The following is a 23039-nucleotide window of genomic DNA, read 5'->3' as shown; positions in this document are numbered from 1 at the left end:
TCGCTCCATATTCATCTAATGTTTTCTAGCTTTGCTTAGTTTGTTTCTAGTTTTTGTTGCTTACGTGCAAAAATCCTGTTTTCACTTTAAGCTCAGGTTACAGCTTCTTCATCTTGTTCATCTTCTTCCACTTTTTAGAATGCCTAATAAGGTATTTCAGCGAATTTTTAGTTGGGCAGACAATTTGAATAGCTACAGCAACACATCCTGTGGCAAGTTCGTCGCCTAAGTCATTCGTTTTTTTACTCCGTCTCTGGATTCTTTTCGTTTTTCTGCACTGCGTCTGGCATTAGTTTTTACCTGCTGTTGGCTGGCTGACTGATAAACAATGCAGTTGTCTACCTGTTTAAGGGCTTACTCGACTCGACTCAGCTCGCCTCGACTCGCCTGCCTGCATCTAGCCCTATCTCCCTCACACACACCACAGCCAAACCAAATAGCCAGGCACAAAAACGAACTAAAAGACAGAGAGAGAGAGAAAAAGGCAAAGATTTGACAATCAGAAAAACGAAGCGAGAAGCAACAGCAAAAAGGGCAAGAATCCTGTACACACTGTGATAAAATTCAAAGCTGAGATTTATTTGTGCAGTGAATCAACGCACACACAGGCAGGCAGGCAGCGCGAGAAACTGGTCTCAAGTGCTGCGCTCGACTGCGTTCCATAAGAATAAAAATACACCTTCTTATACCTGTGTGTGTGTGTGTGTATTTGAAAAGAAAAAAAAATAAATAAAGAATAATAATAAAGGAAGCGAGTTTTTTCGCTCGCTGGGCTCTCTTTGCTTTGGAGCTCAAATACCTGACCAGAGGCCTCGCCTCGCCGCTGGAGAATCGCTGCGTTACTCACGACTCTTACAGCCCTGAGTGTGCGTTAGTGTACATGTATGTGTGTGTGTGTGTGTTCGTTTGTGTATTGATTGCACTGCCTTTTGGCCCCTTTGAGCCTTTGTTAGCTCCTGCGGAACGGCCTTTGTCTACCAAATCATCTTTTAGTTTTAGCATGAAAATGCACTTCTTGTTGCCCACTTCTCTCTCTCTCTCTCTTTCAATCTCTCACACTCTCTCGCTCTCTCTTTAATTGAATTAGTGCCCAATTGAACGCGTCAACAGTTGCCTCTAACCACGTTCCAATCAACTCTTCTTCTTCTAAGCACTTTTCATTTGCGTGCGCGTCTTATGATGTGTTTACTGTGTTTTGCACTGGATTTTAGCCAAAGCTAACTCCAACCATTGCCAAATTCACTTGGTTAGACTTGCGGCAAATGAAAACTGAATTTTGAAAATGATTATGGAAAATAATTCAACTTTATTTTGTTATTTTATATTATAAGTTTATCAGTTAGTTATTTTAAAAACAATACGAGTATTTCGTATTTTGTCACATTCACAAAAAATATCGCCAATCTCTTTTTTTATTTATTTATTTTTTTTTTTAATTTCAGTGTCAATAACTTGTAAATTGTTTGAATTTCAGTTAAATTTTTGTTGTTGCTTTTGCTGTTTTTTTGTGGTATATATTTTATTATTATTATTATTAATATGGAAACTCGTTTCGGCTTAGCACGGGGCGATAAAGCTTCAAACGATTGCATTTGTTTTTGTTTAATTTAGCTTATATTTATAAAGATTTGTTTTTTTGCTTCTTTAATTTGCGATTGAAACACGTTTAACGCTCCACAGCAACAACAACAATAGAACTTGTTTCCTTTTTTGTTGCTGTTGTTGTTGTTGTTAAAAGTTAACTGTTGTTTTGTTTAACGCTAAAGACGAACGAGTTTCGCATTCCGCATGCTTCAGAATTCAATTTCGTTTGTTGATTTTATTTTTATGTAGGAATACATATGTATATATACATACATATGTGTGTATATATATATATATACCTTCGTGATGAGACATCTCTTTATATTGCATGCCCAAAAGTGAGAGAACATTTGGCAACAGATAAACAATTCTTTATGCCGTATAAATGATTCGAAGCAACAGCTCAAACAGCCTAGAGGTTCGCATTATGAACCTGATTTTTCATTATTTTAGACAGCTATACACACATACAAAGAGTTCGATATATATATATATATATATATATATATATGTATATATATATTATATATATATTTTTTTTTTTTATTTATATTGAAATAGTTGAAAGCTGCACCTTGATACGCAACTCTATATACAGTTTGTTGATCGAGCCGTCACTTATTTCAAGTCTCATCTAAATTTGTCCTGAACTCATCTTATCTAAGTCTCAAAGCAAGTTATATAATATAGTAGTATCTTCAGCCTATATACCAGCTCTCCAACTTTCTCTCTCTCGAGCTGAAATGTTTTCGAATTGAAACACAAAAAGTCTCGAATCCTGAAGGCTCTTTTCAATGTTTTGAAACGATAAAGGAAACATCTAGAACACAATTTAGCTGAAGGTGTTGCCTATAGATGGACACAACCGCTCTCTCTCTCACTCTCGCTTTACAAGTTTTTAAGCTTATTACGTTTAATTCAAGTGTGCGAATTCGTATAATACAATTCAATTGTTGTTGTTGCTGTTGCGAATGCAAATTGCGAATAAAATATAATATGAAAATTGCATTGTTTAAATAACCATTAAATGCATTTAGTTATTGATTAAACAAATTATGGGCTCGCTGCTTAACATGATTTATAGCTGCTGTATGCTAAACAGTTTCCGCTCCCGCAAATGTCAATGTCAAGTGCAATACAAATTGCAAATCGTTAAGCTTTCCGCTCAAGGGAAAAGTACTTAACTTGCTTTGTTGTTTTTATGCATCAAATGAAAATTGTGTGGGAAAGTTGGCGCCGAGCTGGGCTGATGGGTTAAATGAATGCGTAGATCAAATAAATATTTGTTGAATAGAAATAATAGAGATTACATCAGGGACTAGAGCAAGACACATGAAATAGATATAGAAACCTAGATTCAGAGTTCAATGAACCTAGAAAATACGCTCACATGAAAGCTTCTCTATAGTTGTTTCTAACGATAAAGGGGAAGCTAAAAAAAATGCAATAGATAAAAAATTAATAACAAAACATAATTATTATAAAATAAAAAAAATATTCTAACAAAAAGAAAATTTTGATGAATATATAGAAAATTTCAATTAAATACCTATTTTAATTGTAATAAAACAAAACTCATTAAATATATCGATTATATATATGCATCTATGTAAAATGTTTATATAATATGCAATTGCACTTAAGCAATTTAAACACATGTTCGAGAGCTGCTAGAACACTTATATTTGACATATAAAACAGAAACGTTCAGCTGACATTGTCTTACAGCCGCTTTTTTCATATCAGATGATGCGACAACAACAACATAAACAACAACAGCAATTACAACAAATTAATGACAATATCAATATATAGATATATCTGAGTCTAAAATTAAACAGCTACAACATCGCCAGCATGCATACACCTACACAGGTGTGCATGCATGTGTGTGCATGTGTGCATGTGTGTGTGTGTGTGCATATGCATGTGTGTATATGCAGCTATAATGCACACACTAGTGTCATGTATTTTTCAGGTCAGGGTTGACTTGTGACTGACTAAATGAATGAATGAATGAATTGAATGCATGAATGCGCCCCGCTCGCTTATCTGCTCTCCTCACCTCTATGCGCGCGTGTGTGTGTGTGTGCACGACTAACTACAACATTGACAATTTGTAGCTACATTGTCTGAGCGAGCAAAAGCTGAGCCGCTATAAGCTAAGTACCCCTCGACGCTATCTTATAGCCCTGACTTGCTCCATCTCCATCTCTGTCTCTCGCAGTGAAGTCTGAACTGGTTATGCACTTGACTGCAGCACAAGATGCTGCTGCTGCTTCATTAGGGCCGCATTGTATTTCTTTCTTCTTCTTTTTTTTTGTAACTTATTTTGGCAATCGAAAAAAAAACTATTTTTCAATATGTTTCCCAAAAAAAAAAAACTGAAAAAAAATTTCAACAAGCGCTGCGCTTTGTTATCTTAGCCATTGTTTCATTTCATATCATTTGCTTTCATTCCATTTCATTTCGTTTCGTTTCATTGTGCAATTTTGCGCATCTCAAAGCTCAAACGGCGCTGCGATTCGAATTGGTCAATATTTGACCTATGAATTTGTGAAATTTCGTATATGAAATCTCTTTAGCTGTTTTTTTTTCTTCGATTTGCATAAAACGGAAATTTTTATAACATCGCGAGCTGTCCCCTCCATAACGAAATGAAATCAGTTGAGACGCGTTTAGCTGTTGCAGCACAGCAGCCTGTTTGTTCGACTGCTCAAATTCCCTGCCATCTAAGCATTAGGAACAATTGCTTTCCTAACTCTATTTTTTGCGAGTTCCTATAGCAAGTTATTGGCCTCAGCCGTTACATAACAAAATTTCCCTGTTCTAATTCTCGAATAGACTGAATATGATCTGGAATGGCCGTAGAATCAATCACATCTTTGAGATTCTCGCACCGTTTTCATTGGCTTTTAACTTTATAGATATATTCTTCGATCCATTTACACAATTTTGACAACTTTATTGTGACTTATCCAAGCTGTATTTAAACAGTTTATGAGACTATTTTGTCCGAGGGCTTACACATTGAAGCTGCGTGAGGCATCACTTGGAAGCGCCATAACAAACACTTGAAAAAAAAAACAGTTTGTCTAAATTGCTGCTAATTTCGTGTACAAATCTTTAACGCTTCGGAATTGCCCAACTTAAGTCTGTATGTGTGTGTGTGCAGCCACACCCCAATTGATTACACACTAGACGCAGCACGAGGCGGTAACAGCTATCCGATTGGCAATGTCACTGAATTTCAATATCAATATTAAGTTCGTTGCCTAAGTCTTTTGTTTGACAGCACAAAAAGAAATTCAAAATTAAAATGCAAAAAAATTGGTCTATAATAATAAATTAAAGCAAAAAATACATAAATAAATACATAAAAAAATTATGAATATAATATTTAAGCACAAACAAAAAAAGATATTAAAAACATATATTTAAAAATTTAAATATTAATAATAATAATAATATAATGATAATAATAAAAATAAAATAATGTAATAAGAACAAAGCCAAATTATAAATAAAATATTAATAAAAATAAAATTATAACAAAATAAATTAATATTAAAAAAAAAATAAAAAAATATGTTTATAAAAAATAAAAATGATATATAACAAATAAATATTTAAAATACTTATAAAGTTTAGCTGTAATTCAAATTTTATTTATATGTATATTTATTTATTTATATTATATCTGAGTCTATAAATAATATTTGTCTGGCCGTATGCCTTAAGAGGCAAGCACAAATCACACACTCACACACACACGTGAGATAAAGTAAAATATATAAAAAAATCTACCGGTTTTCAAGGTTAGGCGCCCGCTTTAACTGTATTAACAGCGGGCCGTAATCACAGCAGCCGCAGCCGCAGCCAAAGTTACGTCATAAATGAACAGCACACACAGCAGCAGCAACAGCAACAGCAACAAAAGGCGGCGACAACTTTTGTTGCGCTTGTTGCGGTTTTGGCTCATTTCATTTGGAAGCTGATCAACAGAAAACAAAACTTAAAAACTAAAAAAAAATGCTTAAAAAAACTGAAATCCAAACTACAAAAACAACAATTTTACGCATAATTTCATATTTGTAACAAAATCCAACGGAAAGAGTGTGCAAGCTTGAGAGCGAGAAAGAAAGAGTCAGCAACAGCAACAGCATCATTTATATGCAAAATGTTGTAAGTGGGAGTTTACTTAATACAAATTTTGTAGCTGCTTTTGGCATGGGATGCTTAACTTGTTTCTCCCCATTGATTGGTTGCTGTTGGTGTTGTTGGTGTTGTTGGCGTTGCTGTTGTTGTTGCTGCATTCGAAATGTGGGTCAAAACGGGTAGGTAGATCGCACCACAACAACGGCAAAGGGTCGCCTGCATCATTTCGATATGTTTACAGTTAACAAAAACAAAAAATAAAAGCAACAACGCGACTGCAAATTGTCGTCCGTGTAGCAATAAATATTGAAGCAACAACGAAATGAAATGAAACCAAGCGTTGCTCATCATCATCATCAGCATCATCATCATTGTCGTTGGCAGCATCATAATTAAATTCTGCTAATTTTGCATATATATAAAAACTCGTATATATATATATTGACACATATATGGCATAAAGGCTGATGCTGTAATCAGCGCCTGTAACGGTTGAGAAGGTCAACCAGATGCGGTTTTCATTTCAAAAACAACAACAGCAACTGAAAAACCTGATTATCAATTAGGCAAGTGCATTAAATGGCACGAACTGTTGCTCCAAATCAAGAAACAAGAAATAAATACAATTTATATGTGCCTCTTCCCTCTTTTCTTCTCCTTGTGCTTGACGCCCACGTTCCATATATATAAATATATCTGATAATTATTTTCTTATATTCTCTAGTCTCTTCTCTAACGTTTTACTGACAGCTCTTCAAAAACTCATCACAATTGCGCTCTAGATATGTTTTAAGCGAAATCTGCATAATTTTTATATAGTAATAAATTGACATTCACACAAGCTTTATTCACGTTAATTCCTTATTTGTGCAACATCCATAAACGTTTTACGGGCTGCCCCAATTTGTTGAACCTCCTGTTTACTCATGTGTCATCTTTTCGCTTTTTAATGTCTATGTATAGCCGCATGGCTGCTGTGTAGGTATAGGCTATGGCAAAAGTTTCTATATATATAAAAGTTTCTATATATATAAAAGTTTCTGTATATAATATTTACATTCGTAAACGTTTTACTGGCAGCGCTTTAAGTATTTGTTGAACTCTTTTGGCCACATCTCTAAGTAGTTTTATGTGCTTATGGCTGCCACTTTGACTCGTACTCTGAAGCCCTAAATCAGTCAACTTAATAGAGTGATTCAGCCCAATTTACAATCTATCTCAATTACATATGCTGTAATTTACACACGCGATTCCGATTACACAAAAAGTCATTTAAAGCTCAATGCAATGTTTACTCACTCCGTTTGGATATTCAACAACAACAATAACAAAAAAGTAAATAAGTATAGAATTTTTTTAGCTTTCAGTTTCACTTTAGTTCTAAACGAAAATTGAGTCAGTGACTTGACAGCTATTTAAAGCGCATCAACAGCAGCAGCTACAAAAGAGATCGAGGCCGCTGAAAAACAACACGAAAAAGTAACAAAGTGCAACAAACTGTTTAACAAAGATGCGAAAAGCCAAAAACAAACAAATGAAACGCCCGAAACTAAAGCCGAAACGAAACGAAACGAAACTTTTGTTTGGAATGGGCAAAGTTTTAACGCAATTGCGTTAAATGATTTGTTGCTGTTGCAGTTGTTGTTGCTGCTGCTGCTGCTGCTGTTGTTATTGTCGGCTGCTGCGCCCGTTTGCCCCGTTGTAAATGTTAATGAGACAAGCACGAAACGACAGTTCAGTTCTATGACTTGACTTGTGGGATAAGCCAATGGACTCGTATGCGCAATGTTCAATTACATTATGCACTCAATACACAAGCTCGAATGCGAGGGCTGTTCGGCCAATTGAGCAGCGATATCAAATAACAAATAAAGAGCAGCCAGTGCAACGTTTAGGAAATACCAAGCAAAGCCAAAATGTCAATTCTGATTTCAAGCTAACTTAATTTGCAGAAGCAAACATTTTTCTACAGTTTGCAGTCAGTAAAACGTTTACGAAAAATTCACAAAGTGAAATTTACAAAAGTAAAACCATTGAGCGGTCTAAAGTTAGGCTGAACTTTCAGCTTCATGCCAACAGCTGAACAAATTTAGTAGAAGCAGCCAGTAAAACGTTTAAGAAATGCCATAAAAATAAAAATTAAAAAAGTTTTTAAATGCATCTTAAAGCGCGACAGACTTTATGCATATGAATACAGATTGCCATTAGCTGAACTTTTATTGAATGGGCTTCATTAGAATTGGCCAACTAAGCCACCCTCGCATATGGCATATGGCAATAGACTTGTAACGCTTATAGACGCTTATTGGCACTAACAATTAGCACACATACACAGAGAGATACAGACAGCTTAGACATTGTCACCGGGGCTCAATCAGTCAATCAGTCAGTCAGCCAGTTAGCCAGTTAGCCAGTTAGCCAGTTGCGTCTCATTTAGTTTGTATATATTGTTTGCCTTTGCCTTTGCCTTTGCTGTTGTTGTTGCTGTTGCTGTTTCAGTTGCAGTTGCAGTTGCATTGTATTTTAGTAGCTGTTTAGCATGCTTCTTTGTGCAACTCGCACACATGCGCACACACACGCGCACGCACACATACATGCAACAAGTGCAATGGTTATTACATATATTTTTGTTGCTACTGCAACAAAATGGCAAAAAGCAACAGTCATAAAATTTAGGTCAACGCATATAATATATTCATTCTAAAAGCCTCACTCACTGCGAAGTGTGTGTGTGTATTGGTCACTTTGAAGCGTGTCGAATTAGAAATATGTTGACAAACTCATTTACGTTTTGTTTGCGAGCTGCTGCTGCTGCTGCTGCTGCTGCTGTTGCTGCTGCCCAATGCTGCCATTTGTGCTGTGCCCCATTGTTTGTGCAACGTGCTTAACGGAAATGCATTAACAATTGCGAAAAACAAAAACCTAAAACAAAAAGCCTTCAATGCAGATGAGCAACGCCTCAAAGAAGTATCGAAAATCAAATGAGCAAACGTTTATTATGTTAATATTAGTGTAACATGGCAAGCAGCAGACAGTTAAAACATGCCGAAGCATAGTTAATAGATGCTTAACAGAAGCTGAGTCTCTTCAAATGACAGCTTAACAACTGCTTAGTATTTCAATTAGTTATTTTACAGAAGTTAAATGTCTTCAAATGTAGGCGTTATAGGTCAATATAGCTTAACAGCTGCTTAACAGCTGCTTAACATAACTTAAGTCACCTACAAATGTTAACAGTTGTTTAACATAGGTTTCAGGCTGGCATAGGTTGAATAAAAGGCTTAACAGCTAAACCTATTAATAGCTTCAAATTTATCTGGCAGCTGCAGCATCACTAATCAACTCTTGGCTTAACATAGCCAGCAGCTGTTAATAGAAGCTGAGAAATAGCAAAAACAAAACAATTCAATAAGTAAAATTTATCAAGACAAGTTCCACTAAAAAATCAATGAAACAGTTAAAAGAAAAAAATACCCCCTAAAAGAGACACGAAAAGCAAACATCGTCAATGTCTATTAGCAGCTACAGGGTATGCGAAATATAGCTAAATCGTTAGATAAATTAAAAGCTTCGGCCACTTAATAAACAATGTAAACGAGTTAACGAGGCAAAATGAAACAGAGCAAGGTTAACATTGACATTAATACCGCAAAGAACACTTTAAAAAAAATACGAAAAAAAAGTCATAGAGAAAAAAAGCCAAACAAACAAACAAATTGAAACACAAAGCTAAAATGCGGCGGCAAATGGCAAAAAAAAAAAAATATATATATATATATATAAATAAAAAAAAGCAACTGTAATTAGCAGCTGCACAAAACGTAGCACATGCTGTTGTCGTTGTTGTGGTTGTTGTTGTTATTGCTGTTGTCGAGCATGTGGTTTGCAATTTAAGACGCGCTTTGAGCTTGAAAGCTAAGCTGACTCGAGCTAAGTCAAGCAATAGCAGCAGCAGCAGCAGCAGCAGCAGCAGCAGCAGCTGAGCTGTATCTCAATTCTTTGTTGACGATGCCCATCTGCAGCTTCGATCTATCAAAGCAATGGCATTTGGATGCTGTCGATAGCTCAACTCACACACTCACACACACACATCAAGAGCTATTCAAGTATTTCAACTCACATGCACTGCAATTTTGACCTTGAAAAGTGGCTGCTAAAACAGTTACAACAATTTGTGTAGGCTGTGCAGCTGAAGAGACGGGGCGCATGCGGCGCATGCGGGGAGGCGTGGCAGGTGGTATGTCTATGTGTGTGCAAGGCTGCTGTGTCATTCAATTTGAAAATTACTGGGTTAATGTTAAGTTAAATGTTGTTGCAATTCTTTGCTGCAAATGCATAAGCAAAAGACTTAAGCAACGAACTTGAAATAATGAGCAAACTATGGAGATGCATCCAACTGAAGCTGAACGGCGATATATTCTAACAGCTACTTAACATAATTGTCTCACAGTTGCCCAACATGTTAGAGAAATTCGTTTAACAGTGCGCTAACATAATTTTAAGACATTTATGTCAATTGCCGCCATGATTATGAACTGAATATCTTATGTAATATGTTATGTAATATTTTATGTTAAGCATAACATTCCTAGCTATGTTAATTAAACTCAGAAACATTGTAGCCTGAAGCTAACAGAGGCTGCACAGCACTTTGGGCCCATGTTAGTTTACAGCTGTTAATTGAGACTTTATTCACATGATACTTTATTCCAGCTGTTAGCTGGAGTGAAAGAAATTTAATATAACATTTGATAATCTTTATTTTCACATGAAAATTTATGTTTCTTTCTATCACTATTACGTTAACATAGCTCCTGCTGGCAGTTAACATTTTGGTTTTTTTTTCCTTTTGGTCGATTAACAGGCGTTACCTTAGCATAGGTGTTTATTAATTACAGAGCGCCTCACAAATTGCTCAAACTTGCAACAAATGAAGGGGCGGCAACATTGCAGGCAAAATTATAAAGTTGCCAAAAAAAAAAAAAAAATAATCGAAAAAAATCGAAAAAAGTAACGCGTCGGCATTTATAATGTATAATTTATAAAGCTGCCACGCAAGAGAAACCAAGAAGTCAAAAGAAGCAAAAAACGAAGGAAACAAGATTAAATTCAAGTTGGCTGATTCGAGCGCATCGATAAACTTAATTGCATGGCACTTAATGCATTTTAAAGTTTGCGCTCGAAACATGAGAACAGATCGTGTGTATATATATACATATATATAGACATGCATATATACATATATATATATATGTATAGACACTAATAAAGACCTTGTGCCCTTAGAAATCGAACTATCAACAGCTGCAGTTGGAGACTACGAAAAAAGTACCTTTGGGGAAAGGCTGCATAAATTTGAAGCCTGGGCGTTAGAGACAAATTCATTTAGGCAATAAATTTATAGACTGCCCCGCAGCAGTTAGGAAACCGAAACCGAAAACGAAACAACAGCGAAACTGAAGCAGCCACATTAGAATTGCTAAAAGGCACACACACACACACACACACACATACACACATACGCACACCCCTTCATCGCATTAGGTCATTTGGTCAAGACGCAAGAAAAACACCTGTTAGACTCCTTGTGGCATTTCCTTTTCTTTTTTTTGCGCATTCAAACGGATGCATTCATCAATTTGGCGGCCCAAAAAACAGGAAGCCGCCGCCAGTTGCTACTCTTCCTCTTCCTCCTTCTTTTTTTTTTGGTTTGGCAAATCATGCGCTTGGGCTTTGACAAGGGTCGAGCATCTGCTGCGGCCAACAAAAGGTGGCGCAAAAAAAAAACGAAGTAGAATCGAAGAACTTTTAAGTCTCGCATTTGAAAGAAGGCACTTGTCATGGCAATCGGAAGAAGGCAATATTGATTAGCTGTCAGCTAATCGCTGACACTAGCTGCATCCCGCTCTCACCAACTCGCGACAGAAAAAAAAAAACAAAATATATATATCAAAAGACTTAGGCAACGAACTTGTCGAGTGCAGTACATTAAGACAGAAGAGAATATGCAGCTGTTTAACATGCTTGCATAACAGTTGTCTAATACGTCAGCATCAGCTTTAACAGTTGCTTAACATGCTTACCTAAAAGTAATCGAGCTGTCGACAGAGTGAAGAAGTACTTAACAGTGAAATGTTAACAGTTGCTTCATATGTTAGATTCATGTAAGGAATTTCATACAACAGATAGCTAACATACTTCTTTTACAGTTGTCGAATGTCTTCACGCTGTCATTAACATTAACATATGTCATGTTAAGCAGCTATGTGCAAGCTTTCAGTTGCTGTTAAGTTGACTGTTAACTCATTTATCTGTAAATTTGTTGATATTTTTATAGGTGCTCTGTAGCTTTAGCTCGAACTATATTAGTTCGCAACTGTTAATCAAATTCAATTTAGCTAGCAATACTTCTCCCTCCCCCCCCCCCCCCCGAACTCGCCCTCTCTCTCTCTGGCTCTTCCTCTTGGCTGTCAAGCGTTGCGTGCTTTTCATGCTCTATTAAATAACTGGACAAGTGGGTGGTTAGCGTTTTAGTTAGTTTTTACGTATTTTTTTTGTCTTTTTTTTTGTGCAAGATGTCAACGCGTGTTTTGTTTAGTTTCAGGGTTAAGTTTACGGATTATATAAAAGATGTACAATTATTTAATGTGCTGAACCGTCTAAACGCTAACTAAATTGTTTGCAATTTCTTAACCCAAAACAAGCAGACTTCAGCGCTTTAACCAAGCATAGTAACTGAATTGCTTTAAAAGCCAACGAATTTGGAAATGTTATAGATGACAATTTTATACATAGATAACTCTATATAGCTAGCAAATTATATAAAGGGCAGATCTATAATAGTTTAGTATAGAGTTGAGGAAAAATAATAGAAACTTATCCATAGAACTACAAAAGCTACAAACATGAATATACTTGTATAACAATGTTTCTAAAACATAATATATATATCACGATCTGAGCCGACTTTTAAGGCAATCAATTGCTAGAAAGTGGAACATGAACTCTGCCAATAGAAGCTTTTAACCCTTTCTAGTTGAGGCGTCCCTTGGAGAAGCTGCTCATGTTATTTGCTTACAATGTTTGTCTGTGTGTATGTGTGTGTGTGTGTGTGTGTATAGTTTATATATGGGTAGAGCCGCTGGGCGACGTGTTTCGCATTTGCAATGGCACACAGAACAACAACAACAACAACGAGAAGATTTGTGTGCTGTGCTTGGGCTAGGCTTTTAGGTTGATAGATGGGACGCATAGAGGTGTGTCGTCATTCGCCGTGCATGCCGGGAATTCAACATGTAAGTTAGCCAGAGAATGCGTTTGGAATTCGCCTCAACATAACAACAACAACGACAACTACCACAACAACAATAACAGTAACAGTAACAATTGTAGAAAACAAAAAAAAAAAAAAAACAACAACCACAACACATCTCATCTCAGAAAAAAAATATTTCAATGTTGGCTTTTTCCGTGGTTTCACACACAACAGTTGGCGATCTGTTGCGTAGCTGTTGCTCGTAAGCCGTGCGTGAATTACATAACACAAATAGAAAAAGGTCTACAAGAACAGAAAGAAGAAGAAGAATGACAACACCCGCATATAGAATAGAAGCAAAAGCCATACGCAGTTGGAATATACTGAAAAGCGGCTCAATCTGGAACTGTTCTACTGTACTAAGATATTATGAGATAATAATGTTACCCAGTTTTGCAGCTATACAATACGAATTCAATATTGTTGTACTATTATAATATTGTATTGTAATATTATACTAGTTATATACTGTTATACCGTTATTCTATTATACTGTATTCTGTTATTCTGTTATACTGGTATACTGATTTACTGTTATACTCTTGTACTGTTGTACAGTTATACTGTTATACTGTTATTCTGTTATACTGTTATACTGTTATACTGTTATACTGTTATATTGTTATATTGTTGTACTGTTATACTGTTATACTGCTATACTGTTATTCAGGTATACTGCTATACTGTTAAACTTTCATACTATTATACCATGATTCTGCTATACAACATTTACAGTAATTAAAATAAAAAGCGTTAGCTTAAATATGTTGCGAGCTCTGTTAATTGCTTAACATTAACCGCTGCATGAAGCACACAGCAAAGCAACGAGTAAAACAAACAATAACAAAAGAAGACGCAAAATAAAAAAAAAAATATTACAAATTCTGGACAACAACTGCGACGCTTTGTTATGCACATTAACATACGCACACACACATACGCACAGACTATCGCTTTAGTGTGTGTGTGTGTGCGTTTGTGGTGTTTCGTTAAGACGCATTTTGCGCTAGACCAAAGTGAGGCGAAAAGCAAAAAAAAATAAAACAAAACAAAAAACAGATAACAAGAATATCTTAAAAGTTCAAGCACACGCAGCAAACAAATAAATAGAATAAATAGAAATAAATGAAGAAATAGAAGTCGATTAATGTAAAGGATAAAACGTGCATTGAACTTGGGTAGATGTGAAATGGAGCAAAGAAAAGCAAAAGAGACACAAAACTTTCCTACAGCTCTGTTATATATGTGTCGTTCAATGCTTCTGTTATAATTACACTTAAAAAAATATTTAAAAAAAATATTTCATTTCCTCAAACACTTTTTTTCGCATTTGTAATTATGAAGCATTTTGAAGCAATTGCCTTGACCTTAACACAATAAAAACTAATTACGACAATTACAACAACAACAGAAACTGAAACTGGAAAGCTGGAAAACTGGTAAGGCATAGCCAAGCCATTTAACAGCTCGCTATACTGTTGATCATGATAAATTGCAGGCGTGTTAAGTTAACAGAATATGCATATGTGTGTTTGTTGCTTGCTCGTGGGCAGCTGCTGGGCGTGGCTTGCGTTGTTATTATGGCAAAGACAACATTTTAAGTGAATTTAAATCAAATTAAATATATATGAATGTACACATGTTTGTATGTATGCATAACCATAACGAAATGTGCGTTTAAATGTGCCAAAGCAATTGTAGTAATCAATTATGTTAAACAATTTGAACGTCGAAATGTTAAACGGCTGTGAGTACGCTCAAGGCTGCACTAGCTGTTAGCTGTGCAGCACCGCACGCTGTTAAATGGCAGACGAGAGTTAGAATTTGATTAAAGCAACAAAAGTGTTGACAGTTCTTAGCTTAACTTAGCTTTTCTTCAAATCATTCTTTTCAATTTTTTTTTTATTTTTGAAATTTAGATTTCGATTTTACTTCATTAACCATAAGAGAAGAATTTGAAAATATTTTTAGCTTTTTATTTACAATTTAGCTTTTTCACTCTAGAACTAGCTGCTGCTGTTAAAAAAGCTGACAGCACTATGCACCAAAGATAGCGCAGCTGTATGCGTGTTGGGCATTTGAAATTGCAAGCGCACAGGCACATGTATATATGACAGTGTTGCCATATGTGTGTAATTATGGGTATCGCGCGCTCAGCATGCCATTAAATGTGTGCGTGTATTTATGAAGGGCTTTACAGCAACAACACCTACGCATACAAAACTTGTTCATTGACAAATGCCGCTGCATTACACATACACACACACACACAAACACCTATTTAAAGCAATTGCAAAAAGCCTTGATCTTGATCGCATGAACGTAACAAGCACACACACAAACACACAAACATACATTTAATCGACGGCCGCCAACAGCAAAGGCAGCGACGTTGACGCCAACTTGATTGCCATTGCAATAGGAATAGTTGTTGTTGTTGTTGTAATTGTTGTTTCTATTATTTATTGCACTTGATTTGATTTGATTTACAGCCAAGGCAAGTTTTTTGTTGTTGTTTACCAACCTTGTCTTTGCCTGGTTTAACGCCGAGTCGACGGCAAAAGCGATTGCAGCGGCGCCTCGCACTTGCACTTGCTCTTCACATTTAATTCGCAAACAAAAAAAAGAAAATTAAACATTACTGATTTTAACATATACATACATATCACAATTTATATAATTAATTTACTCATAATATTTCAACTCGACAAATTTTAATGCACGCGCACATCGCGCTTGGTCGCGTAACTGCGTATTCGCCTTTTTTAGACATAATTTCTGCAAGAAAGGGAAGGCGCAAAAACTAAAGACGCCGCAGACACATGTATAAATGCATAGAATTATTCACATGTATGCTTGCAAATGGTTGTCTGTGAGCGCATGTGAACAAGGACGGCGCCAGAATTTTAGTAACTTCGATAAGGGGGCTAAAGGCAAACATAAATTAAATTTAAAATTGTCAAGATTAATTCGAATAAAAATCAAATGCCACTGTTGATTGTAAATAAGGCAATTATCTGCTAAATCAATTAATGATTCTTCATCTAACTCTAGAGTTAGTGCAAGCTCTGTGCCTTCTCTGTCAACGTCTTTGTGTGTGTAGGCGTTGAAGCATTTCCTAGCAACATTTTTACAACGAACTGGCAACTCCTTGCAATTACAGTTAGATCTGTTTTTTTTTTTTGACGAAATAGAAATTAAGCAAGGCAAAAGATATGCATACACACAGAGGCACTTGTGTACACACACACACACAGAGGCACTTGTGCACACACACACATAGCATTTGTGCGAATTGGCACAGTGAAAACAAAGAGTAGCGGCGAGAAAGATGTTACGAAAAACATATAATAATAATTAAAAAAAGAATATTTCAAATGAAATACAATTAATTGTTGATCTTTAGAATATTCTGTATATGAGTTGATTACCGAAATATATTAACAATCAATAAGAATTTCTTTGACTATTTCTTATTTGCGAGTGTTCACTGTATTAGAAGATCATAGCGACAAAATACATACTTTTTTGTTGAGTATTTCTTACACTTCACTTGTGTTTGTGTGTCCAAATGTATGTGAAGGAGTAAGAAGGAGATGATGCGCTTACAGTTAGCAAACGATCGTTGTGGCGAATGCACGGTTAATTCTTGTCGCTCGTCTTTCGACATTAATTTCGGTTTCGATTTCGTTATTTAATTATTTAAGTTTCCGTTTTTTTTTGTTCCTTTGCGCTTTTCGGTTTCGGTCAAATGCCGTTGGGTTTTGCTTTATAACGTCAAGAATGTAAAACTCATGATGAGCATGCAGCACCAATGAATGCATACAAATATATTTTATATATATATATATATATATATATATATATATGTATACGTACATATTTTTAACTGTTGCGCTTTTGACTAATATATATCTTTATTTCTCTTTTGGCTATTTGCAGAAAATAACGATTGTTTAACGCCAGCAGAACTGTTGCAGCGCCTTAGCTGCAACAGCAACAGCAACAGCTCCACAGCGGAAACCTCTAGCACCACCACCACTACAACCACCACAACAGCCACCACCAACAGCAACAGCAACATTAACATTAATAGAGCAGCATCACCACCCGCAACAGCCACAAAAGACTGCGACGAGAATTCGTTAACAGCAAAAGTAGGAGAGGTAGAAGCAGAAGTAGAAAGAGAAGTAGAAGTAGTAGTAGAAGTTGAGGTAGAACCAGAAACAGAAACTGAAACAGAAACAACAAAAACAACAACACCACCAACAGCAACAACAAGCAGCATACCAAAAGAAAACGAACAGAGCCCAAAGCAGAGTGCGCCGCAAGCCAGCAGCGACGCTGAAGACGAAGCCGACGTTGACGTTGACGTCGACGTTGGCCTTGAGGCGCCAAAGCCACGTTATTACGGCGCTGGCGTTGTTCTAACGCAAGCCCAGCGCAAAGAATATCCACACGAACGCCTTAGCAAAGAGAAAGTGCAAAGCGCTGAGGCGGACGTTGACGTTGACAGCGGCAGCAACAGCAGCAGCGATACGGACGAGAGCGACTCCGATGACGGCTGCAAATTGATTGTGGACGAAAAGCCGCTGCTACCAATCGAACAGCCTCTGTCGCTGCGCATGCGCAGCAGCCCGCCAACAGCAGAGCAGCGACCGAGTCCACCGCCGCCGCGCATACCCGCAGTTCGCTGCAGCGTTATACAACGAGCGCCGCAGAGCAGCGAAAGCAGCAACAGTAGTGAGCTGCTATACAAGCAGCAACAGCAGCAACGGGAACAGCAGCAGCAACTGTTATACCAGCGTACGCTTGACTTAGAGCAGTTGGGACCCGAGCAACAGGAGCCAATTGATTATCACGTGCCGCGTCAACGCAGCGCCAGCTACGACAGCGACGACGAGCTGAACGCTCGGCGACTGCAGCGTGCGCGACGCGTACGCGAGGCCCGGCGCCGCAGCAGCTATTTGGCAGCGCGCGTACTGCAGCTAAATCCGCGTTTGGTGCGCAGCCTGCCGGGCATATTGGCAGCGGCCGCTGGACACGGACGCAGCAGCAATAGCAGCCAAGGCTTTCAGGCGAGCAACGGCTTTAGCCAGGGCGGAGGAAGCGGCGGCAGCAGCGGAGGTAGCAGCGGAGCTGGTAGTGGCGCTGGCAGCGGCGGCGGTAGCGGAAGCGGCAGCTTTGGTAGCGGCGCCGGCGGTGGTGGTATGGGCGGCGGCCGTGACGGACGCGGCAATTACGGACCTAATTCACCGCCCAGCGGCGCATTGCCGCCATTTTACGAGAGCCTAAAGAGTGGCCAAAGCAGCGGTAGCGGCAGCGGCAGCGGCAGTGGCAGCGGCGTCGGCGTCGCTGTTGATGCGCATAGCAATTCGCAGTTTCTCATACAAAACGCAGCTGCAGCAGCTTATCTAATGTCCAATCAGCAGTATAACTGTAATGGAGGCGGAGGTGGAGGCGGCGTTGGGGGTGGCGGAGACGGCAGCGGCGGCGGAGCCGGTGGTGTAGGAGGTGGAGCTGGTGGAGCAGGCGCTGTTGGTATCGATGGTAATAACATTTTGAACTTTGCCAACAATTTGGGCCATAGCAATTATAATGATATCAATTCCAATTCCAATTCCAAATTCCATCATTTACATTCAACTGGCACTGCTGGAACGATTGGTAATGGTCATCCCTTCTATGGCGGCAATCCCTCAGCCTATGGCATCATATTGAAAGATGAGCCCGACATCGAATACGACGAAGCCAAGATCGATATTGGAACGTTCGCCCAAAATATCATACAGGCGACAATGGGCAGCGGGGTTGGCAGCGCGGCAGCAGCGGCTGCCGCTGCGGCAGCGGCCGCTGCTGCGTCGGGCAATAGCTTTGCGGCCAGCGCCTATGAGGATGCGATTATGAACGATTTGGCTGGCAGCGGCGCCGGCGGCGGTGGTCAATGCACGAATGCTGGCAGCGTTGATCCTCTACAATTTACCGCTACACTCATGCTCAGCTCCCAGACGGATCATCTGCTCGAGCAGCTGTCGGACGCTGTGGATCTCAGTTCGTTTTTGCAGCGCGGCTGCGTCGATGTCGACGACGATGACGAACACTCGACGAACAACAACAGCCCCGCCCACCATCAGCGAGCGGACTTTGAATTGGTTTCGACGCCGTCGCTGACGCCTGACTCGGATGCTGTGTCGGTGACGCCGCATGCGGCAGCCCAATTGGATGCGTTGCACGAGAATCTGCTGACGCAGCTGACGAACAATATGACGCGCAACAGCAATAACAACGGCGGCAACAATGTTTACAATGCGCCGCAACATGTTGCGCAGCAGCATTTGCAGCAGCATGTTGTCAATGCACAGCAGCAGCAGCAACAGCAACACTTGCAACAGCCGCCACCCTCGTATCAGCACGCCACGCGCAACTTGTTGCAAATGCAGCAGCAACACAATGGCGGCGGCAACAACAACAACAGCAACAGCTACCATCAGCAGCAGCTGGCACAGCAGCAACAGCAATTGCTGCAACAGCAACATCACACGCACCATCAGCAACAACAGCAGCAGCAGCAACAGCAGCAGCAGCAACACTTCCATCAGCAACATAATCTCTATGCACAACAGCAGCATCATGCCCAACAGCAGCAGCAGCAGCAACAGCATCATTTCCATCAGCAGCAACAACATCATGCCCATCATGCACACCAGCAACATCAGCAACACTCACACCAGCAGCAGCAGCAGCAACATGCACACCAACAACAGCAGCAGCAACATCAACATCAACAGCAGCAACAGCATCATCATCACAACGACAACAGCAATCTGTCGCTGCCGTCGCCAACGACAGCTGCCGCAGCTGCAGCAGCAGCAGCTGCTGCTGTTGCCGCACTGCGACCCATGTCCAGCAGCAGCAGTAGCAGCTCCAATCTGCTCGATGCGAATACAGCGGCAGTTGCTGCTGCCGCATTGCTCGATACCAAGCCGCTGATACAAAGCGTAAGTGCCAACAATATCTTAAAGCCCAATAGCAACAGCAACAACAGCGAGTCACCAGCTGAGTCGGTGACCTACATGCTGCTCAACAGCAGCAACTATTGCAGTAGCACCAACAACAGTAACAGCAACAGCAGCAGCAGCACCAGCAGCAGCAAAAACATCTGCAATTTAAGCATCAAATCGAACAGCAGCAACAGCAGCAGCAGCAGCAACAGCAACAGCAATAACATTTCAAAGTTAGGCGGCCGCTCAAAGGCCGCTACCTATGGCTCCACTGTGGTCACGATCTACTCTACAGTTAGGCCATCGCCAGAGTTGCCCGCCCAGCGGCAGGTCCATCGGGCCACACTGCGTTCGCTTGCCAGCGAAGCGGCGGCCGCAGCAGCGGGTCTGTTGCCGCCATCGTCGACCATTTCGGTGATCAATGAGAGCAAGATGCTGCAGCGGCTGGTAAGAGCCGAAGACCAGGCCAATGAGGGGGCCTTAATGTGGCCCCCTTACATGGCCTCCCCCTTAAGCCTGTCATGTCTTTGTCTCTGTCTCTCGTTCAGTATGTCCGTCCCTTTTCTGTTTCTGTTGCCGTCCCGTTGTACTGTGCTGTCCTTTGTTTAATGTCAACTCTATGTTAATATGTATGAAGACATTATAAGCTATATATTATACAAACATATATGTATGCTGGATCCATATCAAAGGCTAATTCATATCTCTCTGTGTGTTAGTTTTCATCATAGATCCTCAGGATATAGCTTTTGTATAGCTAAATTTGAAATATTAACAGAATTTCATATGTCTTGAAATATTGGATAAATTTTATAAGTGCTGTAACATCTTCGATAGTTTTTATCGCTTTAAAATTGCGATTCAAATTAGAAAGAGAATTATAAAAGTTGTTGAAGAATCCATATTTATATGCTAATAGAACTAAAGATATACGTGCATTGATATATAGATATGTTCAAAAGTGATCTATATTAATAACAGATCTGTATCTATTGATATACATTCCATTATAAACATAGATATATTATGGTCAGACATATAGGAGAATTGAGATTGAGAATTGAGTTGATAGATCATAATTGATCATAAATTGATACATTACAGATTAACAGCTATAGCGATATATAGATGTAAAACATATGCCTAGATATAGCAATAATTTGGAATATAGATTTATAGATTGACAGACATAGATTTATCGATACATCATAGTCTGTATATATGAGAAATATTGATGAATAAATATTTAGATATGTAGGAAATATAGATAAAGATTTATAGATTCAGCACATCTATTGATATTAACAGATGTTGTGAAAAATATATTTCTATAGATCAATCGATATATAGATATACATATACATAAATATAAAGATAGATATATACTGCACTATATAGATCTGTCTTTATATAGATAGCGATCTCTTTAGATCTGCCATTAGATAGATAAAGATAGATATTTACCAAACTATATGGATCTATCTTTATATAGATGTTGATCCAGATACATATATATATATATAATGTCATATTTATGAAAACCTCTTCGCCTGCTGTTAGGTTGCTTGAAACAGATTTAATTGTGACTCATCGTAGCTGTACTTCCCGTTCGTTGTCAAGTGTTAAATGTTTTGTTGTTGTCTTGTGCTGTCTAGACATGTAGCTCTAATATGTCTTTAATCAAATCTTAACGCATCTTTCAATGTTTTTGTGCTTCCTTTAGTTGGGTCTGCCGCCCGATCTGCAGCTGGAGTTCGTGAATGGAGGCCATGGCATTAAGAATCCGCTGGCCGTGGAGAACACGCATGGAGGACATCATCATCATCGCATACGCAGCAATATGGATTGCATCGAAGATCTCAAGCATGGTCAGCAGCAGCAGCAGCAGCAACAGCAGCAACAACAGCAGCAGCAGCAACAGTCGCTGCAACAGCAACACCAGCAGCAACAGTTGCTGCAGCAGCAACAACACTCGCCGCAGCAGCAGCAGCATTCACCGCAGCAACAGTCGCTGCAACAGCATTTGGTACTCAGTCAGCAGCAGCAACAGCAACAACAGCAGCACGGCAGCAGCAGTCATCATCGCAACAGCAACAACAATAGCAGCAGCAGTGTCAGCAGCAACAGCAGCAATCAAGGCGACTCGCTCTGCCCCAGCAACAACAGTGGCGCCGAGGATGCCAACAACAAGTTCGTTTGCCGTGTCTGCATGAAGACCTTCTCGCTGCAACGTCTGCTCAATCGGCACATGAAGTGCCACTCGGACATCAAGCGGTATCTGTGCACGTTCTGCGGCAAGGGCTTCAATGACACCTTCGACCTGAAGCGGCATACGCGCACCCACACGGGCGTGCGTCCCTACAAGTGCAACCTGTGCGAGAAGAGCTTCACGCAGCGCTGTTCCCTAGAGTCGCATTGCCAAAAGGTGCACAGTGTGCAGCATCAGTATGCCTACAAGGAGCGACGCGCCAAGGTAAGAACACAATTATAAATAGGTGCTTCCGAAAACCACTGAATAATCAGGGCAAATGTCATGTGTGCCAGATTCATCTATTTGAACCACTTCCCTTGGAGTGTGGAACTGGTTGAGCAGTGTGTTTGTTGCTCGGAACTAGCTCAGCGAATCAGCATATAAAGAAAAAATGACGGGCTTGGAACTAGTTCAGAACATCAGCATATATATCAGCCAAAAAGCAGTTGGCACTTGGAACAGGTTCAGAGAGCGTTCATTCCAAGAAAAATGTAAAGCACAAAAGTGAGCTAGTCTCGTTTAATTAGTTATTAGTAGAGGGAACTACTTGCTGGAACTAGTTCAAATCATGATCTTCTTGATATACAGCACAAATTAACATAGAAACAGATTCGTTAACTCAAAGAACAAGCAATTTAGTTGGAACTAGCTGAGACTGAACCGAACTACGAATCAAGCTAAGCCTTAACATATGCAACACTTTTGTATTAACTTGCTTCTCTTCTTCGTG

The 23039-nt window shown here is 39.2% G+C and overlaps 1 protein-coding gene across 2 annotated transcripts in view; it reads left to right on the top strand.

Annotated features, from left to right (window-relative positions):
* The window catches only part of LOC111594173 (transcriptional regulator ovo), a 29305-nt gene that overhangs the window by 5749 nt on the left and 517 nt on the right, over positions 1 to 23039 (top strand). Inside the window, exons 2-5 of one of the 2 annotated variants that reach the window (XM_023307358.2) lie at positions 17000 to 18607; positions 18761 to 20505; positions 21782 to 22047; positions 22135 to 22531. In XM_023307358.2, coding sequence (XP_023163126.2) covers positions 17000 to 18607; positions 18761 to 20505; positions 21782 to 22047; positions 22135 to 22531 — 4016 coding nt within the window. Of the gene's footprint in view, positions 1 to 16704; positions 16843 to 16999; positions 18608 to 18760; positions 20506 to 21781; positions 22048 to 22134; positions 22532 to 23039 lie in introns of those variants that run through there. The other variant, XR_003944150.1, reaches the window with a different exon arrangement.

The sequence above is a fragment of the Drosophila hydei genome, unplaced genomic scaffold (genome assembly GCF_003285905.1).
Source record: "Drosophila hydei strain 15085-1641.00,03,60 unplaced genomic scaffold, DhydRS2 tig00000090-arrow-arrow-pilon, whole genome shotgun sequence".
NCBI lineage: Eukaryota > Metazoa > Arthropoda > Insecta > Diptera > Drosophilidae > Drosophila > Drosophila hydei.
Note: the sequence above shows the minus strand (reverse complement) of the source record. Positions and strands in the feature narration are given on the sequence as shown.